Source organism: Canis lupus, chromosome 20, assembly GCF_011100685.1.
Source record: "Canis lupus familiaris isolate Mischka breed German Shepherd chromosome 20, alternate assembly UU_Cfam_GSD_1.0, whole genome shotgun sequence".
Taxonomy (NCBI): domain Eukaryota; kingdom Metazoa; phylum Chordata; class Mammalia; order Carnivora; family Canidae; genus Canis; species Canis lupus.
Genome location: NC_049241.1, coordinates 9167191 through 9189913, shown reverse-complemented (window position 1 = coordinate 9189913; position 22723 = coordinate 9167191). Strand labels below are relative to the sequence as shown.

Below are 22723 nucleotides of genomic sequence, written 5' to 3'. Positions count from 1 at the left end.
TTCTGAATTCACATTTGAAACAATTTCCATCTTTACTACATTTTAAGGTCTTAGTCTGGGGAAAGCAGTCAGCCCTTAGATTAGGTTCTAAAATTTTTCTTTCAAGACCCCGTGTAGCACCAGGTACACCAACGTGCCGAACTACCAATTGCTGACCTGGCGTGAAGCTGTCAAAGAACATGAACTCACTTTGTCAGGCTTGAGGTGGTGATTATTATCCACTCCCCTGCTGCCTGAGATGGGTTTGTGACTCACCTGGCTAATGACAGCTTGACATCTCCTCATCAGTGTGATTTGTTGACCAGACCTGAGCCTCGGCAAGGGGATATAATTCTTGGATTTGTGTTGGGACACTTGGGAAGAAGCAGCCCTTTTTCTACTGGGGCTGCTGAGAGAATGTACTCTAAATCTGGAGTTACCAGATGCCTTCCTGAAGCCAGCAAGGGGGAGACTGCTTGAGACTGAAGCTAAAACAGAAGAAAGCAGAGCCAAGGGCTAGGGATTGCAGGACCAAGTCCTGATGATAATATTTGAACTCCTGGATCCAGCTATACCTGAAGCCATGATCCTAGACTTTTGAGTTATGTAAAGTAAAACAATAACTTCCCACTTAGCTCAACCAGTTTGACTTGTATTTCTGTTCCTTATAAACCAAAAGAGAGTCTTGGCTGATGCAACTATCTCTCCTATAAGGCTGCAGCAAAGCTCAAATGAGAAAAATGCATATGGGAATACAGACTATGAAGCAGTAAGAAAATCGGAGGGTTTCTTACTGTTCCTGTTCAACAGCAACAACAACAACAGCGATGATGAATAATAATATTAAGAATGGAATCTTACCAATATTCTTCCCCTCCAGCCATGCATTTTTCATACACAGGTCCCTCTAGCTCCCGGGGGCTGGGGAAGATGGCTTCATGATGGATGATGATGGTTTTGATAACTTCGTTGACGTGTGCCTGGCAGGACACAGGGTCCTGCCCATCAGGGATGTGCATGAGGGTGGGCCCGAAGCAGATGGCCAGGTTGTAGGGATCCATCATGTTCTCGTCGCTATACTGCGAGAGGCTACAAGAAAGGAGGTACTCACAAGTCACCTGGAAGAGGTGAATCTTCCCCCCTGTGAGTTCTTTCGTTTGAGGGCTCTACGCAACTCCAGGAGGGCTCCATGTTCTGTTTTAGGAACAGCTGCATCTGCAAAAGCCTCAGGACACCCCCTCCCAAAGGAGGCCGGCACTGAGGCAAAGGGGGCCCCCCACCCAGCCAACTTGGCCCAGCAACTCACTGGTTGAGGAAAGCAAAGAGGTATCTCATGACCACGATGACCACCCGGGGAAGGGTGATGAGGATTTGCTGGATCTGGTGTACCCTCTCAGCTGGGTTCTCCAGTTCTGTAATACAAAGGGGCTTCTCAGGGCGTCTTTCATCCTCAGAGAGCCAGGTAGCCAACATCTGCTCCTAGATCAGTCCATATGGTTCAGGAGCAGCCAGTTCTCTCGGTTCTGGGGATTGATCTGTGACCCTGGGCTGGCCACTCAGAGCAAGCATGTGAGTCAACACATTCTCTTTGATGGATGAAGCCAGTATAAGTCGAGTTTCTGTCACCTGAGGCCTATGAGTCCTGATGAATAGAGGCACGGACCATGCTTTGTTAACCTCTTTACGAGCACCAGCTACACCACAGGCACAGCACATAGTAGGTGGGAAACAAGTGTTGAATAAATAACCAACTCTAAGAGCTATATATTGGCCAACGAGCTTGGCATCTTCAGGTCAGTCCTCGACAGAGAGACACTGGTATTTTTGTCAGTCAGGCGAGGGGTGGGAGCAGCAAATGGGCTTGGTGGAGAAGCGCTTTGCCTTGTGGGGAGGGAAAGCTGGCGCGAAGGCTCAGCTGCCGGAGTTCTCGTGCGTCTTCAGGGCTGTACACACGCCTATGTCAGTTTCTTTAGCAGAAAACATGTTTTTCTCACACAGCCCCTCCCTCCAGCCTCCACATTTTTCTTTTTTCTAAAGATTTTATTTATTTATGATAGACATAGAGAGAGAGGGAGAGAGAGGCAGAGACACAGGCAGAGGGAGAAGCAGGCTGCATGCAGGGAGCCCGACGTGGGACTCGATCCGGGGATTCCAGGATCACGCCCTTGGCCGAAGGCAGCGCTAAACCGCTGGGCCACCCGGGCTGCCCCAGCCTCCACATTCTGTCAGCATGTTCCTTCTAAAACACAATCTCTCCTCTGTGTCCCAGGCCTTTCACAGCAGGGCTTCAACCAACCTAGCCTGCCTCACCTCCGCTGCTGCCCCTCACTCCCCAAGTATCCGAAGATGACACAGAGCCAGGCTTCTCCAATGGAGTGGCAGTGATCCTCTGGGCATTTACAAAACCACCGGGCACTCTTTGGGGGTTGTCACAGTGACTAGAGGGTACCCTTGTCATTTGGGATCCAGGGGTCAAGGTGCCAAGTGTCCTGAATGCATGGGACCCACAATAAGGCTTGCTCTACCCTAAATGCCAATAGCACCCCACCAAGGAACTCTGTGCCAGGCTGCTTTATCCACCATCTCCCTCCCACAGCAGGCCTTCCTGCCCCCGGGCCTTTGCACACACTGGTGATTTCTCTACTCTGCCCAGCACACTCTAGCCTATCTTCAAGTCTGGCACTGAGGCACCTTGCCCAAGCCTCCCCACAGAGCTAAAGGTTCTTAGACCTGTCTTGATTCTGTCACCCTTTCTACAGGCTGCTCGTGTCCTCAGCTTTAGTCATCAGCACCCTAGTACCACCTCCACTTAAATACATTTTTTCTTAAATATATTTATTCACAAAGGAAGTTTTACCTCACTCCGTAAATGAGAAAGCAGGATCACTTACTATAATTAGGAGCTGACATAAAAATAGATATAATGAAAGCAAAACAATGTTACTAAATTATAGGTAGGCGATATTCTGTATAAAAGTTTCTGAGACTGAGACCCCATTTCTCTGTTTAGAAGGGAAACTGACCTCTGAAATTTTCTCCCTCATGTAATCACAGGGTTTGAGAGGGAACTGAGAAGGGATTTATTTTTTTTTCCCAAGTGTGATCCAAGGTATGCAATGTTATGAGCTTATACCAGAGGTCAACAATCCAGGTCCACTCAGGGCTCTGCTCAGGAACTAGACTAATGGAGCATCTGGAAACATTGGCTGAGCCTGTGACATGGGCTCAGATAGGGTTGGGCCTTTGTGGCCTGGAATTTCTGGGGGTGCTTTGGAGCTTGAAGTGGATCTGGAGAGATGAGCAGGAAGTAGTGTGGAGGGCAGCAGGGTAGAGAAAAGGTCTGTTATACAAGGCAGGCAAGAGGCTTGAAGCCTCCCACCCACTGGAGCACTTTCCAGGCTGCAAATCCCTCTCAGATCATTGTGAGAAGCATCCCTAGTAATACTGGGTGTGTGGCAATTTTCTGTAAATCAGTTTACTCTAAAATACTAAGATTCTCATATTGTAACATTAAGAGTTTATTTCTAAAAATTTCTCAAATGTTGCCTTGGATTTGGGTATCTTACAGTCAAGGTGCCTTTACTTCAGCCTGCACTGGGCTCCTGCCTTCATCCACAGAAATACCTGTCAAGGAGAACTCGGATGGCTCGTGACATTAGAAGATGCCCACAGTCAACTAATTTTCACCATTTTACTTGTCTATCATGTTGTTGACCTGACTCCCAAATCCTCTATGGCTCCCTATTACCTAAGGAGAAAAGTTCCAAATCCTTGCACTTCTCCCCTCTTGCTCTGTTACCCTTTCAGCCTCTTGCACCATGCACTGTCTGGGACACCCATTAGTGTAGTCCTCAAATTCTTCCCAGGATGCTCTGTGTCCACTCTTGGAAGGCTCTGCTCATATCACTCTCTCAGCTACAATCTGCAAAGCCAAGTTTCTGTCTGCCTCTTCTCTTCTGAGCTCATTCCATACCCAGGGCTGTACATGCCATTGTCCAATATAAACCATCTTGTTATCTCTACAACTAGGTTTTAAATTCTATGAGAACAAGGGTCATACCGCTTCTTTCATACCATCCCTCCCATGTGCCTAACACAGTGATGAGCCCACAGTACAGCTTCAATAAAGGTATGTCACACAACTCATCATTCTACCAGTCCACCTAGGGAATACTTACTAATAGTAGATATCAAATCTTGAAACCTTTCCTTAGGAAAGAGTGGGTTTTCCAGTCCTCGGAAATACAGTTTTAAAACACCAGCAACTGAATTGATATCTCGCTCATTTTGATCATCCACAAGGGGGTCTTCGCCTGAGAGGAAACAGGAGATGATATTTCAGCTTGGTAAGGAGGCAGGAAAATGTGCAATTATCAGGAAGGATGGCCTGGTCCAGGCTGAACCAGAGAAGCAGCAGACGGGACAGCCTCCTCTTTTTTTTTTTTTTTTTTAAAGATTTTATTTATTTATTCATGAGACACACACACACACACACACAGAGAGAGAGAGAGAGAGGGAGAGAGGCAGAGACACAGGCAGAGGGAGAAGCAGGCTCCATGCAGGGAGCCCAATGTGGGACTTGATCCCGGGTCCCCAGGATCATGTCCTAGGCTGAAGGTAGCACCAAACCGCTAAACCACCAGGGCTGCCCCGGGACAGCCTCCTTGATAGAACAAGTTTAGAGTTCTCCCTGTAACTGATTTTAAAAATGTTCAAATCAATGGAAATATTGTGAAAATAAAATACTGAACACCCATCACCCTTCACTCATGCTCATTAACTTACACTCACCTTGCCATATTTGCCTTCTCTCTTTACTCATATTTATTATTGCTCAATGATTTGAGAGTACTTTGTAGACACCACGACATATCACTGCTAAATACTTCAACACATCTCTCATGCGCATATTCTCCTACATAGCTACAGAACATCTTTACACTAAGAAAATTAACAATAGTTCCAAAACGCCATCTCATATACAGCCTACATTCAAACATTCCCAATTGTCCTGTCTTTCAGAGAATTTTTTCAAAGGCTAAGCTCTAGTCAACAGGCACAAAATTCATTTGGTTGTTACGTTTCCTTAGTCTTTTGAGGATCCAACATTTTTTTATTGTTAGTTTTTTTTATAATGTCTCTTCTGAGGAGTCTAGGCCAGCTGTCTTATGGGATGCTTCCCACTATGGATTTTTTTGTTTCCTCATGATTAGATTTTTAAAAAGATTTTATTCATTTATTTGACAGAGAGAGAGCACAAGCAGGGGGAGCAGCAGTCAGAGGGAGAGGGAGAAGCAGGGTCCCCGCTGAGCAAGGAGCCCAATGTGACGCTCCATCCCAGGACTCTGGCTAGATCATGACCTGAGCTGAAGGCAGATGCTTAACTGACTGAGCCACCGAGGCACCCCTCTCATGATTAGATTTAAGTTAAACATTTTTGGCAAGAATAGTACATGGGTGATGTTATGAACACCTTATTGTATCCAAAGACACATAATGTCAGCCTGTCTTGAGACTGGTGATGCTAAGTTTGATCAATGGATTAAGGGGGTGAACTCCAGATCTCTGCATTATAAAGGTTTATTTTCTCCTTTGTAATAATAAGTGTAAAAAATATTTTTGAAAAGAACTAAATGATCTAAGTGCATGCCATCGTACTCATGTTTCACCCAATGCTTTTAACATCCAATGATGATCTTAACCTAAATCAATTATTATCCTGGGTTGCAAAATGATATTTTTCTAGCTCTTTCATTCTACATTTATTAGCTGGCATTCTTCCGTAAAGAGGAGGTTTCTGCATGCCCCCTTACTTTTTCTATTATTATCATTGTTGTTGTTATTTAGCATCTTTATGGAATTGCTTTTGTAGTTTTTACTTTAGTGTGTCATAATCCATCACCATCACTATTCTTTGGGATACTCAGATTATCCCTAATTTTTCCAGGGACAAATGTCCTTTATATGTGACTTCCACTGAGCACTTCCTTGCTTTCTGGCACAAAAGATGTTCATGGATCACCTTGTACTTCCCTTGACCCAGATCTGAAATCAAACATTTCTCCAAGAAGCTCTGTTTGCTTTTTGTAGACAATGGTATTTAGAAAGCAAGATCTAAGTTCTAGATGTGCTCAGTGGTATAAAAATGCTATGAAGAGTTTGTTGGAACACCTGGGTGGCTCAGTGGTTGAGCGTCTGTCTTTGGCTCAGGGCGTGATCCCGGGGTCCCGGGATCGAGTCCCACATTGGGCTCTCCACAGGGAGCCTGCCTCTCCCTCTGCCTGTGTCTCTGCCTCTGTCTCTGTGTCTCTTATCAATATATAAATAAAATCTTTAAAAAAAAGCTTCTAAGACTTTAGTGGATAGAAGAATACATATTTTTTTCATAAGTTCACAGTTATTTCCAATTCATATTTAAAATTCAAGATTTTCTTTACCTTCATTTATTTTATATTGGTATTTCACTTTTCTTAGTGAAAATCTTGGTTCTGAATTCCATTAATAATGGATTTCTGTATCTGCCTTATCCTATAATATATATAAACATAGTTTTAAAATTTTAATAATAATATCACCACTAACAATAAACCTAATACATAAAATTTAAGGTTTCTTTGCAGGGCTTTTGCTTTTGTTTTGTGGGGATAGGGGTTAGTCCTCAGAATGTATCCCACTAAAGATGTATGGTCAAAAGATAGAAAGTACATTAGTGGTTGCCTAAGGTGGGGGCCTGGGGTATAGGGAGTAACTACAAATGGATACAAGGTTTCTTTTGGGAGATGATGAAAAATTTCTCAAATTGGATTATGGTGATGATTGGACAATTCTGTAAATATACTATAAACGGCTGAATTTACACTTTAAAAATGGGTGAGCTTTATGGTATCTACCTCAATAAAGCTGTTAAAAATGTATGACCAGCGGCACCTGGGTGGCTCAGTAGATTAAGCGTCTGCCTTCAGCTCAGGGCATGATCCCACATTGGGCTCCCTGCTCTGCGGGGAGTCTGCTCCTTCTCTGCCCCCTGTTCATGCTCTCTTCTGCTATTTTTCTCTCTTTCAAATAATAAAGTCTTTTAAAAAGTATGACCAGAGCACATGTTCAAAAGTTACTCTGTGTGATGATGAATTTGATACACATCTTGTTTCTAATTATATTCAATTTTAGGGATTGATTTTTTCCTAGAAATTCTTTTTTAAAAAAATTGTAGTTTTGAAAATACAAAGCATTTACATTGTCCAAAAGTAAAAACCAGATAAAAAGTTACATGCAGCCAAGCCCTACTCTTATCCTTCTCTCCTCCATGCCTTACATGTAACCATTTTCATCAGTTTCTGGTTTGCCCTGGTTTTTTTTTCCCATCAAAATAAGCAAATACATGTATGAGAATTTTTTATCCCCCTTCATTTTTAACACAAAATATAAGTAGTATACGATACTGCTACATACACTGGTTTCTTTGCTTCATAATAAATATGAGAAATCCCTCCGTATCATAGAGATCTTCCTTGTTCTTCCTTTAAAAAAAAAATGGCTGCGAAGTACTTTATTTCATGATTGATCACAATTTAGTCAACCAATCTCCTATAGACATTTGACTTCTTTTCAATCTTTTGCTACTATAAACTTTGCCACAACAAATAACCTTGGGCATGTTTTTTTTTTGTTTGTTTGTTTGTTTGTTTTGTTTGTTTGTTTGTTTTTTGTGGAGGTGCTTTTCTGGTCAGGTCCTAGAAGTGGGATTGTGGGTCAAAGGGTATAGACATATGTAGTTTCACCAGACAGAGCCAAGTTCTCCCCCACTAGGTCTGTACCATTTTATATTCCTACTGGCAACAGAGGCTTCTTTTCCACAGCCCTGCCCATGGAATGCTGTCAATCTTTCTTTCTTTCTTTCTTTCTTTCTTTTTTTTCCAATTGGCCAGGGGAAAATGATATTTCAGGAGAGCATCACTTTTCAATTTCATCATGAGTTGCTCAGCGAGATCACCCCCAGCTTCCACTGGAGGAGGTGAAAGGAAGCACAGAACAATCCAACCCCTCCCTGGAGGTGCTGACAGATGTCTGCACCATGGGCTTTCCCTCCTTCTCCAGAACAGCCCACAGACTGTTCTAAGACTGGCAAGCAGTGAAGAGCAGAGCTAGAAATCCATACTTGGATCTCTTTACTCCACCTCCGTAGGAAAAGAATGCATGTCACTGCCAGGGCCTCTGCCAGCCCCAACATACTTTAACATTAATTAGGGAGCCCCTCCTTTCCTGAGCCAGGTCTTGTGGCTTCAGAGCATGAACTGGAGTTCAGTTCCCACCTGCCCTCTTCGGCTGAGCCCCGCTGTGTTGTGCTCAGCCTGAATGACTACATGGCGGCCTGACCCTGATGTTCCATAGGTCCACCTCTCAGATATCCCCACAGGAGAACAGGAGAATTCCTTGTGGGGAAGGAGGGGAAAAAAAACATAAAAAATCATTGCCTATACTGATATAGCACTTCTCAAGTGAGAAGCACATTCGCACACACAATCTCTCTTAATCCTCACAAGAGCCCTGCATGGCGCCCAGGAAGGCATGGTTCCAACGCCACCATTCTCTCTCGCAAGAAAGCTGAGGCCCAACAAGCAAAACAACTTGCCCACATTCACATAGTCAAAACAGACACCAACAGCTCCCAGGTCTTATAATGCCAGGGAGACGTTTTTCCTTTTACCAATGTCTGTCTGTCTGCTTACATGCCTCTCTCCTTCCCTCCTTACCTCCTTCTACCTTCAGAGCAGAATCCCAATCTTTCCCTTGTCTTTTTCAAGAAAAATGATTCTCTGAATGCTCAACACATAAAAAGCTGTCTTAGTTGAATTGGGAAGGAGAGGTCCACATCTCTGTCCTAAGGCCCCTCTCTGTTCCTGTAGCAGCCCTTGAGTCCTCTCCGAAGGACCAGAGAAGCTCAAAGACTCTAGACTAGAATTAGCTATTTCCCTATTATTACCATATATTACCTGTGGGGTCTCATGATTCAAAAGCACATAGATTTTTTTTTCCTCCATAGTGCATATTAGCTCCCCTCACCAAGCATGACCAACATATGGACTTTACATATACACCCATATACTACATATGTGCACACCACACACACACACACACACACACACACACACACACACACACACACAGATTTGCTCTTGCTTTTCCTCCCGGAAAGCACTCGTTCCATAAAAGGAACCACCCAAATATTCCAAATATTCTCTCTTCCTAGCCTAGGCCTTTGGCTCTCTGCAAGGCAAGTCCATTTTGGCTCCAGGAATAATTGGAATTCCAGAGCTCAGGAGGAGCAAGATAGTTTATAGGAATGATGTCTTCCTCCAGGAAGAGAACTGCAGCTAAAATTCTAGGCAAGTCTGAGAGAATGTTGTGTTCATACTTGGCTAGCTAATGTCCTGGGGAGGAGCGGGGAGGATTGTTACCCAACAGCCCTGCCTACAGTGCACTCTTGGCCAGGTCACCAGGGCACTGCCAAGGACTCTATGGCAGGGCTGCATCCAGGGCAGAGTGTGAACACAGTGTGTGCTGTGTGCTCTGAGGCTCTAAGGAAACCTGGTGCCAGACTGGGTGCATGGCAGGAAGCTTGCAGGTGGTCTCTCACACGAGGACTATTCTCTGTGAACACTGGTCCTCCCAAGCCATTCCAAGACCCCTCAAGATGACAACCCCCAGCTCTAGAATGTGTCAAACCCTATATGCCATGACTTCAGCCTCAAATCCAAACCCTATCCTGACCTGTACAGGGTGAAAGGGCCATTGACTCTCCTTCCAGCCTCTCCTCCACATAAGAGGAGACCCCTGGCAGCTCTCTCATTGTTACCTACAAAGGGGACAGTGGGGAAAAACAGTTTTCCCAGGAAAACTGGCCTGAGGGACAACAGCAAAGCATGGCTCTATTTCTGCCTTTTTGTGATATTTCACCTTCGTTTTTCTAGAAATGTCTCAAAACTTGCGTGATGAGTTTAAGGCTTACTGACAGCAAAAAATCGTATCATTATCATCACCATCTCAACTAAAACCCTGGTTGACTTGTGTCAGAAGTAAAAGAAAGTGGGTTTAGGAATAAGCCGAGAATGAATTCCTACATGTTGCAATTTTTCAGAACCTTAAAGAAAACAGATCTATGTTCCTTTCAACAGCCTTATACAAGGAATGTAGGCAAGAACTTCACTCAAGAGAGAAAGAAGGGGGCCAATGAAGAAAAAGACCAAAATCTCTTTGAACAAATGGCAAAGGACAGGCAGGCACCCTGCAGGGATTGAGGGATTTACTTTTTTTTTTTCTCTAAGATTTTATTTATTTATTCCTGAAAGACACAAAGAGAGAGGCAGAGACATAGGCAGAAGGAGAAGCAGGCTCCCTGCAGAGAGCCCGATGCAGGGCTTGATCCCAAAACCCCCGGGTAAATGGTCTGAGCTGAAGGCAGACGCTCAACCACTGAGCCACCCAGGTGCCCCAAGGGACTTACATTTTAACAGATAAAGGGAAGAAAGGAAAAATGCATGATGTGCTCGTTTAGAAAGAAAATTCAGTCCCAAGTTAGAGCGTGTAGGAGAGAAGAATGGGCTAGAAGAGAAATGCTGAGCTTCCCCAGGCTTGGTCATCTGGTTGGCGGGGATGCAGAGAAATGCAGCAGGAAAGGGGGTGCACGGGAAGCAGGAAGCTACCAGTTGCAGGAGAGGTGGGAGGTGACCCTGAGGGTCAGCTGAGTAAGGAGCCAAACCTAGAGCAGTTGGTTGGTGAACATCAAGAAGCAGAAAAGAGTACATGGGAAATCTGGGCACAAGCCAGGAATGGATTTTTCTAAAAGAGACATACCAGGAACAATTTTTTTTTTTTAAGAATAAGCCATAGTTCACCATAGGCTCAGGTGGAGTAGAAAGACAAGCCTGCCTCAAGAATGAGATTCATTCTGGAATGATGGAGAGAGAGAGAGGAGCCAATGGCATACTTGGGGCAAAGAAAAAGCAGAAAACATTTTTTGCAGCTGAGATTTGGGTCAGGTGATCCCTGCTGCACAGGGCTCTGCCGGAGGGGACCCTGAGGCCTGTTGGGAACAGGTACCCAAGCAAGTGGCAGAGGTGTTGACCTTACAAAGCACGATCAAGAAGGAAAGAAAGCAGTGCTCTTGGGGCGGAGATAGGGCTGGACTGCCTGGTATAAGAAAGTTACTTACAGAATACAGTGAAATGGAAATTTGAGGTGGGGGCAGCCGCCAGGCTAGAGGCACTGTGTAGTGAGCTTACCCAAGAGATTTAAAGAATTCTGTATAAGGAGATGAGCCCAAGAGGATAGAACCAGCAAAGATTTCAGACCATGGTTCTGTTCATTTACAATGAACACAGGGCAGCAGGTGTGCTAAGGAGTTGGGGGAAATGAACAAAACTTTGGATTGGGCTATGCAGGGTTGTCAAGAGAAGCTCAGGGAATGATGTATGACACTTGCATCAGGGAGGTTGATGGAAGATACCTCATGCTTTCTGGCCTCCTACACATGCTGTTTCCTTAGTCTGGAATGACCTTTCCCTAGTTTTTCTGGCTCATACTTTTTAAGCCTCAGCTTGGGCATTTCCTTCTCCAGGAAGACTTCTCTGGCTTTACTACTCCTCCCTACCCCATCCAAGCGGGCCAGAGGTTCCCACACCACCCAGTACTTACTCTGTTTTTGTTTCTTTGGTTTTTAAAAGATTTTATTTATTTATTCATGAGAGACACACACACAGAGACAGAGGCAGAGGGAGAAGCAGGCTCCATGCAGGGAGTCCGATGTGGGACTCAATTCCACGACCGTGGGTTCATGACCCAAGCCAAAGACAGACACTCAACGGCTGAGCCAGCCAGAAGTCCCCCCCAGTACTTACTCTGTTGTCTGCTAAACTGGCTCCCTACTAGTCATGGCTGTCTTCTATTCCCCTTGCATTTCTAGGCCCTAGTCCATTACCCAGCGCAGTGTAGGGCTCAGTGAAGCCTGCTCATTGTGAGGACAAGAAATGCACAAGTAAGAGTTTGGAACAGGGAAGTTCTGGGGCTCTCTGGTTCTAAGTGCCCAAAATCCTAGAGCAAACTCCAAAACAGAAGCTCCACAGGACATTAGGAGGCCACCAGGCACCACAACCAGCCAAATCCTGCTCTTTTTTTTTTTTTTTAATTTTTTAAAAATTTTTATTTATTTATGATAGTCACAGAGAGAGACAGAGAGAGAGAGAGAGGCAGAGACATAGGCAGAGGGAGAAGCAGGCTCCATGCACCAGGGAGCCCGATGTAGGATTCGATCCCGGGTCTCCAGGATCGCGCCCTGGGCCAAAAGCAGGCACTAAACTGCTGCGCCACCCAGGGATCCCCCCAAATCCTGCTCTTTAAACCCGGTTCAAAGCCAGAGTGCCAAGGGCTATGGAGGTCTGTGGCATTGACTGCTTGGGGCTGACAGAGTTGGTTCTTCCACTCTAGAGCTAGACCTTGGATGGAATCAAGGAAAATAGTGAAGGGGTGACTTTCCTCAGGAGACTGCCACTCCAGAGGAAGCCGGGTAATAGGGAGGGAGAATTTCAGGGCTGGAACAGGGGGAGAGACCTGCTCAGAGCACAGGAAGCAGGGACAAACCAAATACCTTCCAAGACTGTTAGGAAGATCACATAGAAGGAGGGGTAAGAATGTGCTTTGTAAATTGGGATATGATATACTACAGGGAAATGGGTTTAGATTGGAGTCCTCAGACTATTTTTCTTTTTCTTTTTCTTTTCTTTTTTTTTTTTCTGCCAAAATACTGCATTAAAAAAACAATAAGAATTAGGATATTCTAAAAGCCGCCCAGTGTGATCTGTATTCTTCCAACTTTTCTAAAACACAGCAGCATTTATAGACTCACATTGTAATTTCAAGTGCTTTACTCAGCCCTCTTTCCCAGAAACTACTATACGTCACTAGACAGAGTTGCCCATGTGTGCTAGTAAATGCTTAACAGCTAACTCTTTAGATGGAAAAAGGCAAAGAAAAGATGTTGGCATCTGCCAATTTCTGTGGTGTAAATACTCCTGCCTTGGCTGATTTCAAGCTATCAAGGGGCAGGCACTGAATCCAGTTGGAAAAAGATGTGGATACAAGCCAGCTCCATCACGCCGCTGGCTCTAAGACACACGTCAACATCCATCCTGGCTTCCTATGGACACAAGCTGGAGATGGTGACTCTGCACCTACCTCTCTCAAAGGAATTTTTTATGTCATTGACTTCGACCTGAGATCCTGGCACTCGGAAGATCCCTTGCTGTTGGAGTCCTAAAAGAAACAAACAAAGAGAAAATGCCATAATGCCTGGAGCTCATCTGACCACTGGGCACATCGATGACCCTCCCCACTGCCTGTCTCTTTCTCCCACCACTCTTTACAGGAGTCATTCCCAATAAAGATCTCCTGGCAGAAGCCCAAAAGTAGCCTTTGCAATGAATTTCAGCTAGCCCCAATACTCTGAGACATCCTGCTTTATGTGTCTGTGACTTCTTGTTGGGGTTTGAAGGAAAAGGCCATGAGAGGTTTATATCAACATGGAACCAGTGAATAACTTCCAATTTGGCCAAGATGCATTTTGCCTACCAAGTTCACCAGGTACACTGGCACCAAGTAGCTTGGCCTGAGTTTACAAATGCCATTTCAGTCTAACAGCCATAGAGTTTTTGAGCAAGAATGATCAATACCATACACTCAACCATTCCCACCCCCTACCTATACAGATATTTTCTTCCTTTCAGGAAAGCTTGAGTCTAGAGCTTGTGGGTCAAGGGGCTTGGGGACATTAAATTATTAAGGAAAAGAAATCTTTGTGTGTCTGTGTGTGTGTGCTTCTACAAAGCCATAATAAGGAGGAGACCCTGACACCTGACATAACAGTAACAACACAGGATTGGAACCTACAGGACTGAACAGTAACCTATAGAATTAAAGGAATTAAAGGGGCTATCCCATCTTGAATGGGAATTCATGGGCATGAGGTGACTGTGATCTTTTCTCTCGCATTCAGTTTTTCTATATAAAACAACTCTCCAAAAATATAGAATAAAAATAAAATAAAATAACTCTCACATTATAATTTAGAAAAGTGTTTACTTCTAAACGGCTTTATTCCTAGTTTGGTTTGTACATAGTATGTGCTTTAAAAAAGCTTTTTTATGTCTTTCCCTAAGCAATATTGAATCTTTACCACCTGTGTCTTTTATCCCATCCTCCTAGCTCATTCCCATCAAGTCATACTTCCCTTCCTTCCCATATTAGACCTTTACACTTGCCGTGTTAACGGCTGGCTTCTTCTACTCAAATGTCATCCCCCACAAAGCTGTCTTTCCTTACCGCCTTAGCCAAAACAGCCCTACTACTCTCCAGCCATTCTCTATCCCCTTTTCATTCAGTTTCTTGGCATTATCACTACCTGAAATTTTATTATTTCTCTGTTTAATTTCCTGGCCTTTCTAATTGGTAACGTAAGCTGCCTAGGGCCTGTACCTTACCTGTCTTATTCATGCTTATACTCCCATTGTCAGAACAGTGCCTGCTATGCACTCTGAAAATACATTTTTGGAGGAGTGAATGAATGAATGAATAGATGGAAGCACAAAGGAAGTTCTGGGATACCAAGGTTAGCAAATCTCAGACACTCTTATTTCCTTAATGGAACTTGGTAGAGTCAGTGAACTGACTGATTGCCCAGCTACATTCAGTATGCAAAACACAGACCTCTAAGGTCAGGCTGGGAGACACGAAGGAACTGAAATGGTTCTCCTATCCAGGCCCTCCCTGATCCTTGTTTTTTTCAGTTTCTGGGTCTTCTCACCACCACCTTCATCCCCAGACATACAAGGCTCAAAAGAGCACTCAGCATAGCAGCTGTGCCAAGAAGTGTTTTCTCTCTAGGAAGCAGGGGAGTAACAGGAAATCTTCCAAGATGAATTAAAATCTCATTTCCTATGAGAACAGCCCAGCACCTGTTCTGGAGAAAGCTGAAAACACTGCCCCAAGATTGAGCTTACCATATAAATTGATGTACCGGATGCAGCTCTCGACTACAAGCGGTATAGCTTGTCCTGAATCCTTAAGGAAAAAAAAAAAATGTGAGTTGTACTGGGCTTGGCAACCAACACAGGAAAAAAGACATTGCAAACACAGATAATAAACTCAAGCCAGAATATTAGTACCATCAGATTAGTAGGAAAATAAGCAAGGAACTGCTAATCTTAAAGTCTCCACAAACAGTTAAAATAGAAAACCTTATTATGTGCAGAAAAAGGCATAGCTACGATAATTTTCAAGAAATGCTCTGTCTTCTTACTTAGCTAGGAAGAAATCAGGGCTCAGAAGGGCACATCTGGGAGGGGGAGGGAAGCCACTGCCCAGGGAGGGGCTGGCGTTGGCTCCTGAAGAACGCTCTGCCTTCCTCTCCACTCTGCCCCCGCTCAACCCTATCCTCTCAGTGCTCAAGGATAAAAAGGCAGGATCAAGGCCTCCTTCTAGCACTGCAGTACCTGATGCTTGAAATAAGAACACACTATGGGAAGCAAGGATGGCCCCAAGGGTCCTTTTGAGCTCTGAGAAAGGGGGCCGAGTCTTCTCATGGGGTTACAACCTAAACATCCAGGCAGATACTTTGTTTAACAATAAATGTGTTACAAGGGAAAGTACTAGGAACAGCTAATGTGAGCCACTGACCATTGAATGGCCAACTTAGTCAAAATTGCTGAATAAGATGCAATTCTAAACATACACATGGGGGAGGGGCAGGGGATGAGTGTATTTTCAATTACATTTTCCTAGATGGGCCTGTGGCCATTAAGAGTTGGGCAAGGGCTAGTTTTCTCTTGGATTCCGTGACTGGTTGACCTATTCTTCCGGGTCACTTAAAGAGCCCAAAATCTTTCTTAAACTTTCTTTAAAAGGGGCCAAATTAAATTACTAACCTCCTCAGGCGAGGAAACAGCAAGGCACACGTAGTATGTTCTTGCAAAAGGACAGAAAAAAAAACCAAACCCACGAATTTCGGTGCCTTTGCAGTTCCTCCACACCCCACCTGTGAGCTCTCTCCTTGGTTAATGACAGTCAGGGGGAGAGGAGGATACAATGGACCCTGAGGCGACACACGAGGTGGGTCCTGTTCTAGAAGTCAGTACTACAGACAGGTTCCATCCAGCTGAATGGGACTAACGGCCCTTTCTAGTAAATACCTGGTTCCTGGTTCGAGCATTTCTTCTTCCTCTGATAACAAAAAATAAACAGGCAGCAGAGCAGGAGAAAAAGAAAAGATTACGCAGGAGTAAGATCAGTTAGAGTAAGCAGATCCTTCAGAGTCCGTGAACGCGGAAATGCAATGGCAGCCAGCAACGGTCCTGGGGGGACTGCCAACCAGCCTGCTGGTGGGGAGGGCCACCCCCGCCCTCAGGGCCACCTAAGAGTCTGCACCCTGCCCCTGGCCAGCCTGCTGGTGGGCCTGCCATGGATACTGGGTGGCAAAGGGGCCTCTATCAATCCTTGTCGAGCACAGGGATGGTGTGTACTGAGCACCTTCCTGATCCCACCTTTAGCTTCTCCTTGACACAGGGGCTGTTCATTCACCAAGGGGCAGGGGCCTACCTAAGACCCCCTAAGGTTAGCACAGCTATCCACAAGAAGGAGGGACACACACCTTCAGGCATCTACTGTGACACTGTCCCTGGAAGTCAATTCAGGAAACCTCACTCTTAGTACGAAGCGATTTCACCAAGATTGTGTCTATTGGGTGCCCTCTGGATACAATCTGACAGGAATCTCCCTGCTTCCAAATTTAAACAGCTTCCCATGCTTTCCTACCAAACACCCTGGGTAGCTTTTCCTGGGTCTCCATTGGCTCTGCTCTCCTTCTTACTCTCAGTGAGAACACCTCAGGGAACCCCAAAGCTGAGAAAGGCCTGGGAGGAGGGAGGACAGTAGAGCCAAAACGCTTTTAGGATCTTGCAGGTAGAACTGGAGCCTTTACTTTCACGAAAGCCAATGAAGCTACCCATTTTCAGGGGAGCCCTGTGTGTTCTTTCTCCCACATGTGCAGCAGGTCAGGCTCTGGGGTGGGAGCTACATATCATCCAGGCTCCTTGAGAGGCTGACCTGAGAAAGTGGAGGGTGTGTACCTTCTGGCTGGTGTCATCTGTCCAGTCCCCATCATCTCCACAACTGGAATTAATATGTTGGCTAAACCTACCTGAATCCTAGAACTGAGCAAAGGGTCTATCAGATGAGACTCTATGAGCAATCTCCTAAAAGCTAGTGACCACAGTAATGGCCAGCATTTCCATAGTACTTACTCTATGCCAGGAGCACTCTAGAAACATGGCACATATTAGCTCATTTGATCTCGTCACACACTCATAAGGAAAGTAATCAATATTCTCATCTTACAGAAACACGGTGGGGAATTCTCACTCCCAAAATTTATGATAACATTTAAATGGACTTTAAAATTTAAAAGAAAAATTGAGTTTTCTTCTGAGAAGGAAAAAAAAATCAAGGATTCTGAAAAAGGCCAATTCCAAGGATTCTAGAAATCCATCAACGTATCCGTCATTCTTAATTTGGGGATGTTCTCCTGGCCCACTAAACGCTCATAATCACAGAGTTCCAGCAACGTCATTTTACTGAAAAGCCGTTCACAGGTTTGACATTTCAAAGCTGGGCATTCTCCTTTCATGCAGAGTCTTCAAGAGAAAATTAAATTCCATTCCCAAACATTGAATGATTGAATATATTATATGACTGCCTTTCCATTGTCTCTGGAAGCTAACCATCCCTGAGGGTGAGACCCTGCTACACGCGAGTTACACTCTTCTCGTGGAAGAGTTTGTTGAACTGCCCTGATGGTATGTGGTAAAAGTGCAGTGTGACCATAAAGAAATGCACTTGTGTTTAACAGATACACCATTTTTCTTTGATTTTTTTAGTCAAATAAGTGTTTATCCTTTCAACTAGTCCCTTGAGGGGACCAAGTGTGCACTTACTCCAACCACATGACCCGTGCCAAGCGGCTTTTGAGAGCCAGTCAGCCAGCACCCCCGTAGCATATGCCTCTGGCCATTCTGTCCCTTCAGTGGTGTTGCAAAGCTGAAGTGAATGACATTTTTCCTTCCAATGGCCAGGATGTCCATTCTAATATGAGGTTTTGGCACCACTGACCAGGGCCACGCATCAGGCTCTAAGGAAGACTGACCAAGGGCACCAATGATGATATATTTAGAATAAGAATGTGGCTTCCCAAGTGACTACCTCCTCCAAGGGGCAAACATGGTTGAAGCTGTGATGTGTTTATCAAGGGCGATAAAGTCAGACTTTCTGACAGTCACACATTCTATGTAGGAGCTTTCTAATAAAAGACTGTTTCATTAAACAGAACACCTAATTCTCAAGTCCCGTTGGGTAAGAGTCAGTTCCTTCCAAGTGCCCTGACGGATCATCTGTCTCCAAAGAGCTGAGCAAATTCAGGAAGGCATGCCTGTCTCTGAGCCTTCATTCACTGTGTTTCTCCTTTCAGGGACTCCTGTCTTGCTCCTTCCCCTCCACTCTGTTCCCATCCTTCCCTCAAAGCCTCACCAGCAGCCTCCTGTGCTCTGGGGCTCCTGGCTCTTCTTGCTCTGAGCACTCACTGCACCTGCTTCCATGCGGAGTTCACAGAGTGCTTGTCCCAGATAGCCTATTCTTTCAGTTTTCTGTGCTGAAAACCTCCTAAGCATAAGCTACACTCCTTGGGAGCAAGGAGAATAGCCAATGTGCACCTCAGTCCCCTCTCAGCTACGGAGAGTGGCTTTTCCCAGGACAAGGGGGAATGAGAAGAAGCCTTGGTGGCGACAGAAGGGGAAGAAAAGGAAAGAAGGACTCTTGACTCAGTTGTATCTTCCCATGACCTATTGGATGGCAAATTGCTCCCTGGGGGTCCCCTCCAAACAGTACCTCTTTCCTGATGCACCCAGTGGTACCCCTCCTTCTGGGATCCTCTGTGCCTCACTCCTCTGAGGTGGCCTAAAGCAGCTCTTGCTGGTGCCCACCCCTGGATGGTCCTGACTGGTGCCCTACTGTTCCACCACCCCCTGCCCCTCCTGTCCCTTCCCCAGACCTCAGCCCGCAGGCAGAGACAGCTGTGCAGCCCCAGCTGCTGGCCCTGCCCACAGTCCCATGCATGCCCTCTGCCCTCCCTCACCCCCATCCTGCAATTCCTGTGAACAGTGTGTCAGGACAGAGGAGCGAGTGTCTGGGAGGGGCAGCCTCCACGACTCCAAAATCACCAGTAAAGTCCAAGAGCATTTACTTTCCTCCTGACTGACACCAGTTATCTTTTCTGCAGAAAGTGTCTTCACTGGAAAATGGAGGGCTCTCAAATAACTGGCAGAGACCTTCCCCCCTGCTCCCCCTGACTCGTGTTCCTCAAGCATCTCCCCCACTTGTCACCTTTTGCAACTCTATGGCCAGCTTCAGTTGCCTTGAGTCGTTCATTCTATCTGGGATGCCTCGATCCTGTGCCCTTAGCATCCAGGAGACAAGAGAAACTTCCTGGGCTGAAACACTTTCATTTTTAGTTTAGGATGTACAGGGTTAATCTGGAATTCTTAAGGGACCACCTCTGCTCTTCTCTTTCCTCTCAAAATGCTTAACAAGAAGCAAAATAAGGTAGGAGAGTTTTCTCTCAAAAAATTTTATGTGTTTCCTTTGCCGGTATATTCTCAACCAAAAAATACTGGTATAAAAACACACTGCTACCCAAGAGATTTTCTTTGTGTTGCTTCCAACCAATCTCTTGGGAGGTGTGGGTGTGAAGCGAGGTAAGGTGGTTTCTCTAAGTGTCCCTGGGCCTAGCTAGGACCACAGTCACTGAAGCAGGAGAGATTGGCTGGTGGGGACCACTGCGCTGGCATCTCAATCCCACCTGGACTCCTTGGGCTGCATTGTGATCTTATCCCTCCCCTGGGGCTGAGGATCACGGGAAAGCACTTAGGATCAACTGGTCAGAGACAAAAGCAGCTCTGCCTTTCAGAAGCCCTCACTTAAAGCTAAGAGCAGGCTGCAGTAAGGAACTAGCTTGCCCCAGGGCCTGGCCCAGGGCACAACTGAAAGGTCCGGTTGGTTCTGGGCAGGGCTGTTGGCCGAGGGGAGGAGGTGGAGAAAGGCTGCCATTACATTGGGTGCATTCGCGGACTCCGTGGCTCCCCAGCAAGTACCTTAATAAACGCTTCCATACAGCCGTTAAATAGTTTATGGCTACACACTGAGAGAGGCCTAGGTCTCCTCATTTTCTGTGGTTTAGGGGGAAGACAGGGGGGCCTAGGGAAAACGGAACAAAAGAAATCAAGAAAGCAACCAACGCAAACATACAACTGGGAAAGACGCTCTTAAAACCCATGACTGGAGGAGAACACAAAATGCAAATGGAAACCCCTGAGCCCCCAGCACATTGGTGTCCAATGCTCCATCTGAAGGCCTTTGGATGTTTACAGGGATCTTAATTTACCCACAGTGTCAGGCAGGAGCAACGCTCATGTAACACAAATGCATTCTAGATCACAAGAGGGAAATAGTATGTATCCAGGAAACCATTGCAACTCCAATCAGAGGCTGTCATCCCGCAAAGCTGACCAGATGGAGGAGGAACCAGGGGAGAGAGGTGTAATCTGCAGCCTGAGAAAGCAAGAGACTTTCAATGATGATTGGAAGGGTTAATTTTCATTCCTTGGCTTAAATTCATCACCAAGTCTCAACTCCCAATGTACCGTGGTACTGATCTTTCTAATGCCTCTCGGCATTTCTAATGCACTTGACTAATCTTTATTTCATTGATCTAAGAGCCAGGCAATTATTATTCTCATTTTAGAGATGAAGAAATTGATTCCTGGAGGGAGGTTACAGCTTTTTTGGGGTCCCCAGGTGACCTGGGGGTGATGATTATATCCTGTGCTTTAGTCAAGTACACTTTTGATTAAGGCACTTTCAAATCTATCATTACACTTAATGTTAGCTCACCCCGTATGGACACCCCCATTTACAGAGGCAGACGCTGAGGCCTAAAGAGGGGAGCTGGCAGTGTCAGGCCCCAAACTCAGGCCTCATTGGCTCCAATGCCAAGATTTTTCCCACCAGACCAGTCATGGAGCCTGAGGCCACTTGTTCACTTCCAGCCAAGGACTCATTCCATCCCATTAACCCTTGCCAGTGGAGGACCTGTTGGGTCAGGTTGAAAGTGTCTTGCTTTACTTGAGGATCTCCATTCCCTGGGCTCCACTCTTGGCTCCAGGGAGGGGAAACCATAACACAGTTCATCAGGAACAGTCAAACAGCCACAAACACTGGACCAGTTTCGAGTTGCTCACCATGCATATACCTGTGTTGGCTTATTTGCTCATCTTTCGCCACCCAAGTTGGCCTGACTCAATGCTGCCAGCCTTCCAGGGCAAAGGGCTTTCTGAGGTTAGGAGGAGGCCCCTAACTGGGAGAGGTAGTTCATTTTCAAATGGCTTGGTTCACAATTTGGGGAGCAACAAGTGGGGACCCAGCCTGGCACAGATAATGTCCACACGTGACGAGCAAAGACCTGGTCCCCCAAGTCTTGACTGATTTCTGTGAATGGGCAAGAAATCTCATGGATTGTGGAGCCAATTAAGGTGAAAGAGATTCATGCTGCCTCTGCTCACTGGCTTTGTTGTGTGTCTTCTTCAGAGGCCCAGCCATCTAGGGAAATATCATCAGCTTCTCCTACATGTTTGAGTATTGAGCAAATGCTGCTAGCTCCAGGACATGCATGGGCAAAGACACAGCTGAATCCAAATATCATGCCACCCAAACATTGGAACCAAAATAACAGCACAGACCAAAATTTTAAAAAGAAACAACAGGCAAGACCATTTCGAGCCCATCTCGGATCTATGTCAATTTGGTTAGCTAAGTCCTTTGTCATTTCTTTGTCATCGGTTACCGATATTTTGAGGATGTGGGTATGTAGGGGTTGTACTTCTTACAGTGGATCTGCTTTTGAGTTTCCAAATGCCAAGAGAGAGTGTGAAGAAAAGAAAAAGATGTGACACAAGGCCACAGGTTTTAAGTCTTAGGATTAGGAATGTCCTCAACTTTGAGGACAGCAACTGTGCCGTCTTGTCTCCCTCAGGTTTAGGGTTTCTATTTGTGAACATTCTCAGATGGTTGCCTTATCTCACACTACATGATACCCTCACAATGACCCTGTGAGGTAGGTGAGACTTATTAAGTCTACTTTAAACATAAGGCAAATGAGCCCATGAGAGATTAAGAAACTTTCCAAGAGTCACACCATAACATGTAATTGCAGCTGAGAGCTGAATTCAGCTCTTCCTCCTTAAGATTCTGGTGTGAATGTGAAATTGGGAAGTTGATTTTATCACAGAACATCCAGCAGTTGCTTTAAGTTACCTGTTAAACTCCCCTGGCCAGCAAAAGTAGAGATTCTTAACCCAGGTGTTGGACACCCAATATAAAAAAAAAAACCTAGGGTGCCCAGCTGGAGGGTTTCTTAAAATAAGTCTTCAGGAATTTTTTTTCTTTAAGTTTACAAAATGGAATGAAGAGGGAAAAGGATACTTTTCCCATTTCTCCTGTCCAATCCAGAAAGCAAAGACTATTCAAATCACACTGGGATTTCTTTCCTTGTGTGGTGTTCTGGGTACTGACTGGAAATCTCTGACAAGGAAACGTA

General features: G+C 45.3%; 1 protein-coding gene across 8 annotated transcripts in view; it reads right to left on the bottom strand.

Moving 5' to 3' along the window:
- The window catches only part of SRGAP3 (SLIT-ROBO Rho GTPase activating protein 3), a 326045-nt gene that overhangs the window by 26066 nt on the left and 277256 nt on the right, over positions 1-22723 (bottom strand). For 6 of the 8 annotated variants that reach the window (XM_038565770.1, XM_038565767.1, XM_038565772.1 and 3 more), the window contains 6 exons: positions 20223-20325; positions 15027-15087; positions 13207-13284; positions 4158-4292; positions 1286-1391; positions 841-1068 (listed from right to left, as the gene is read on the bottom strand). In XM_038565770.1, coding sequence (XP_038421698.1) covers positions 841-1068; positions 1286-1391; positions 4158-4292; positions 13207-13284; positions 15027-15087; positions 20223-20325 — 711 coding nt within the window. Of the gene's footprint in view, positions 1-840; positions 1069-1285; positions 1392-4157; positions 4293-13206; positions 13285-15026; positions 15088-16214; positions 16246-20222; positions 20326-22723 lie in introns of those variants that run through there. The other 2 variants (XM_038565768.1, XR_005374626.1) reach the window with 2 other exon arrangements.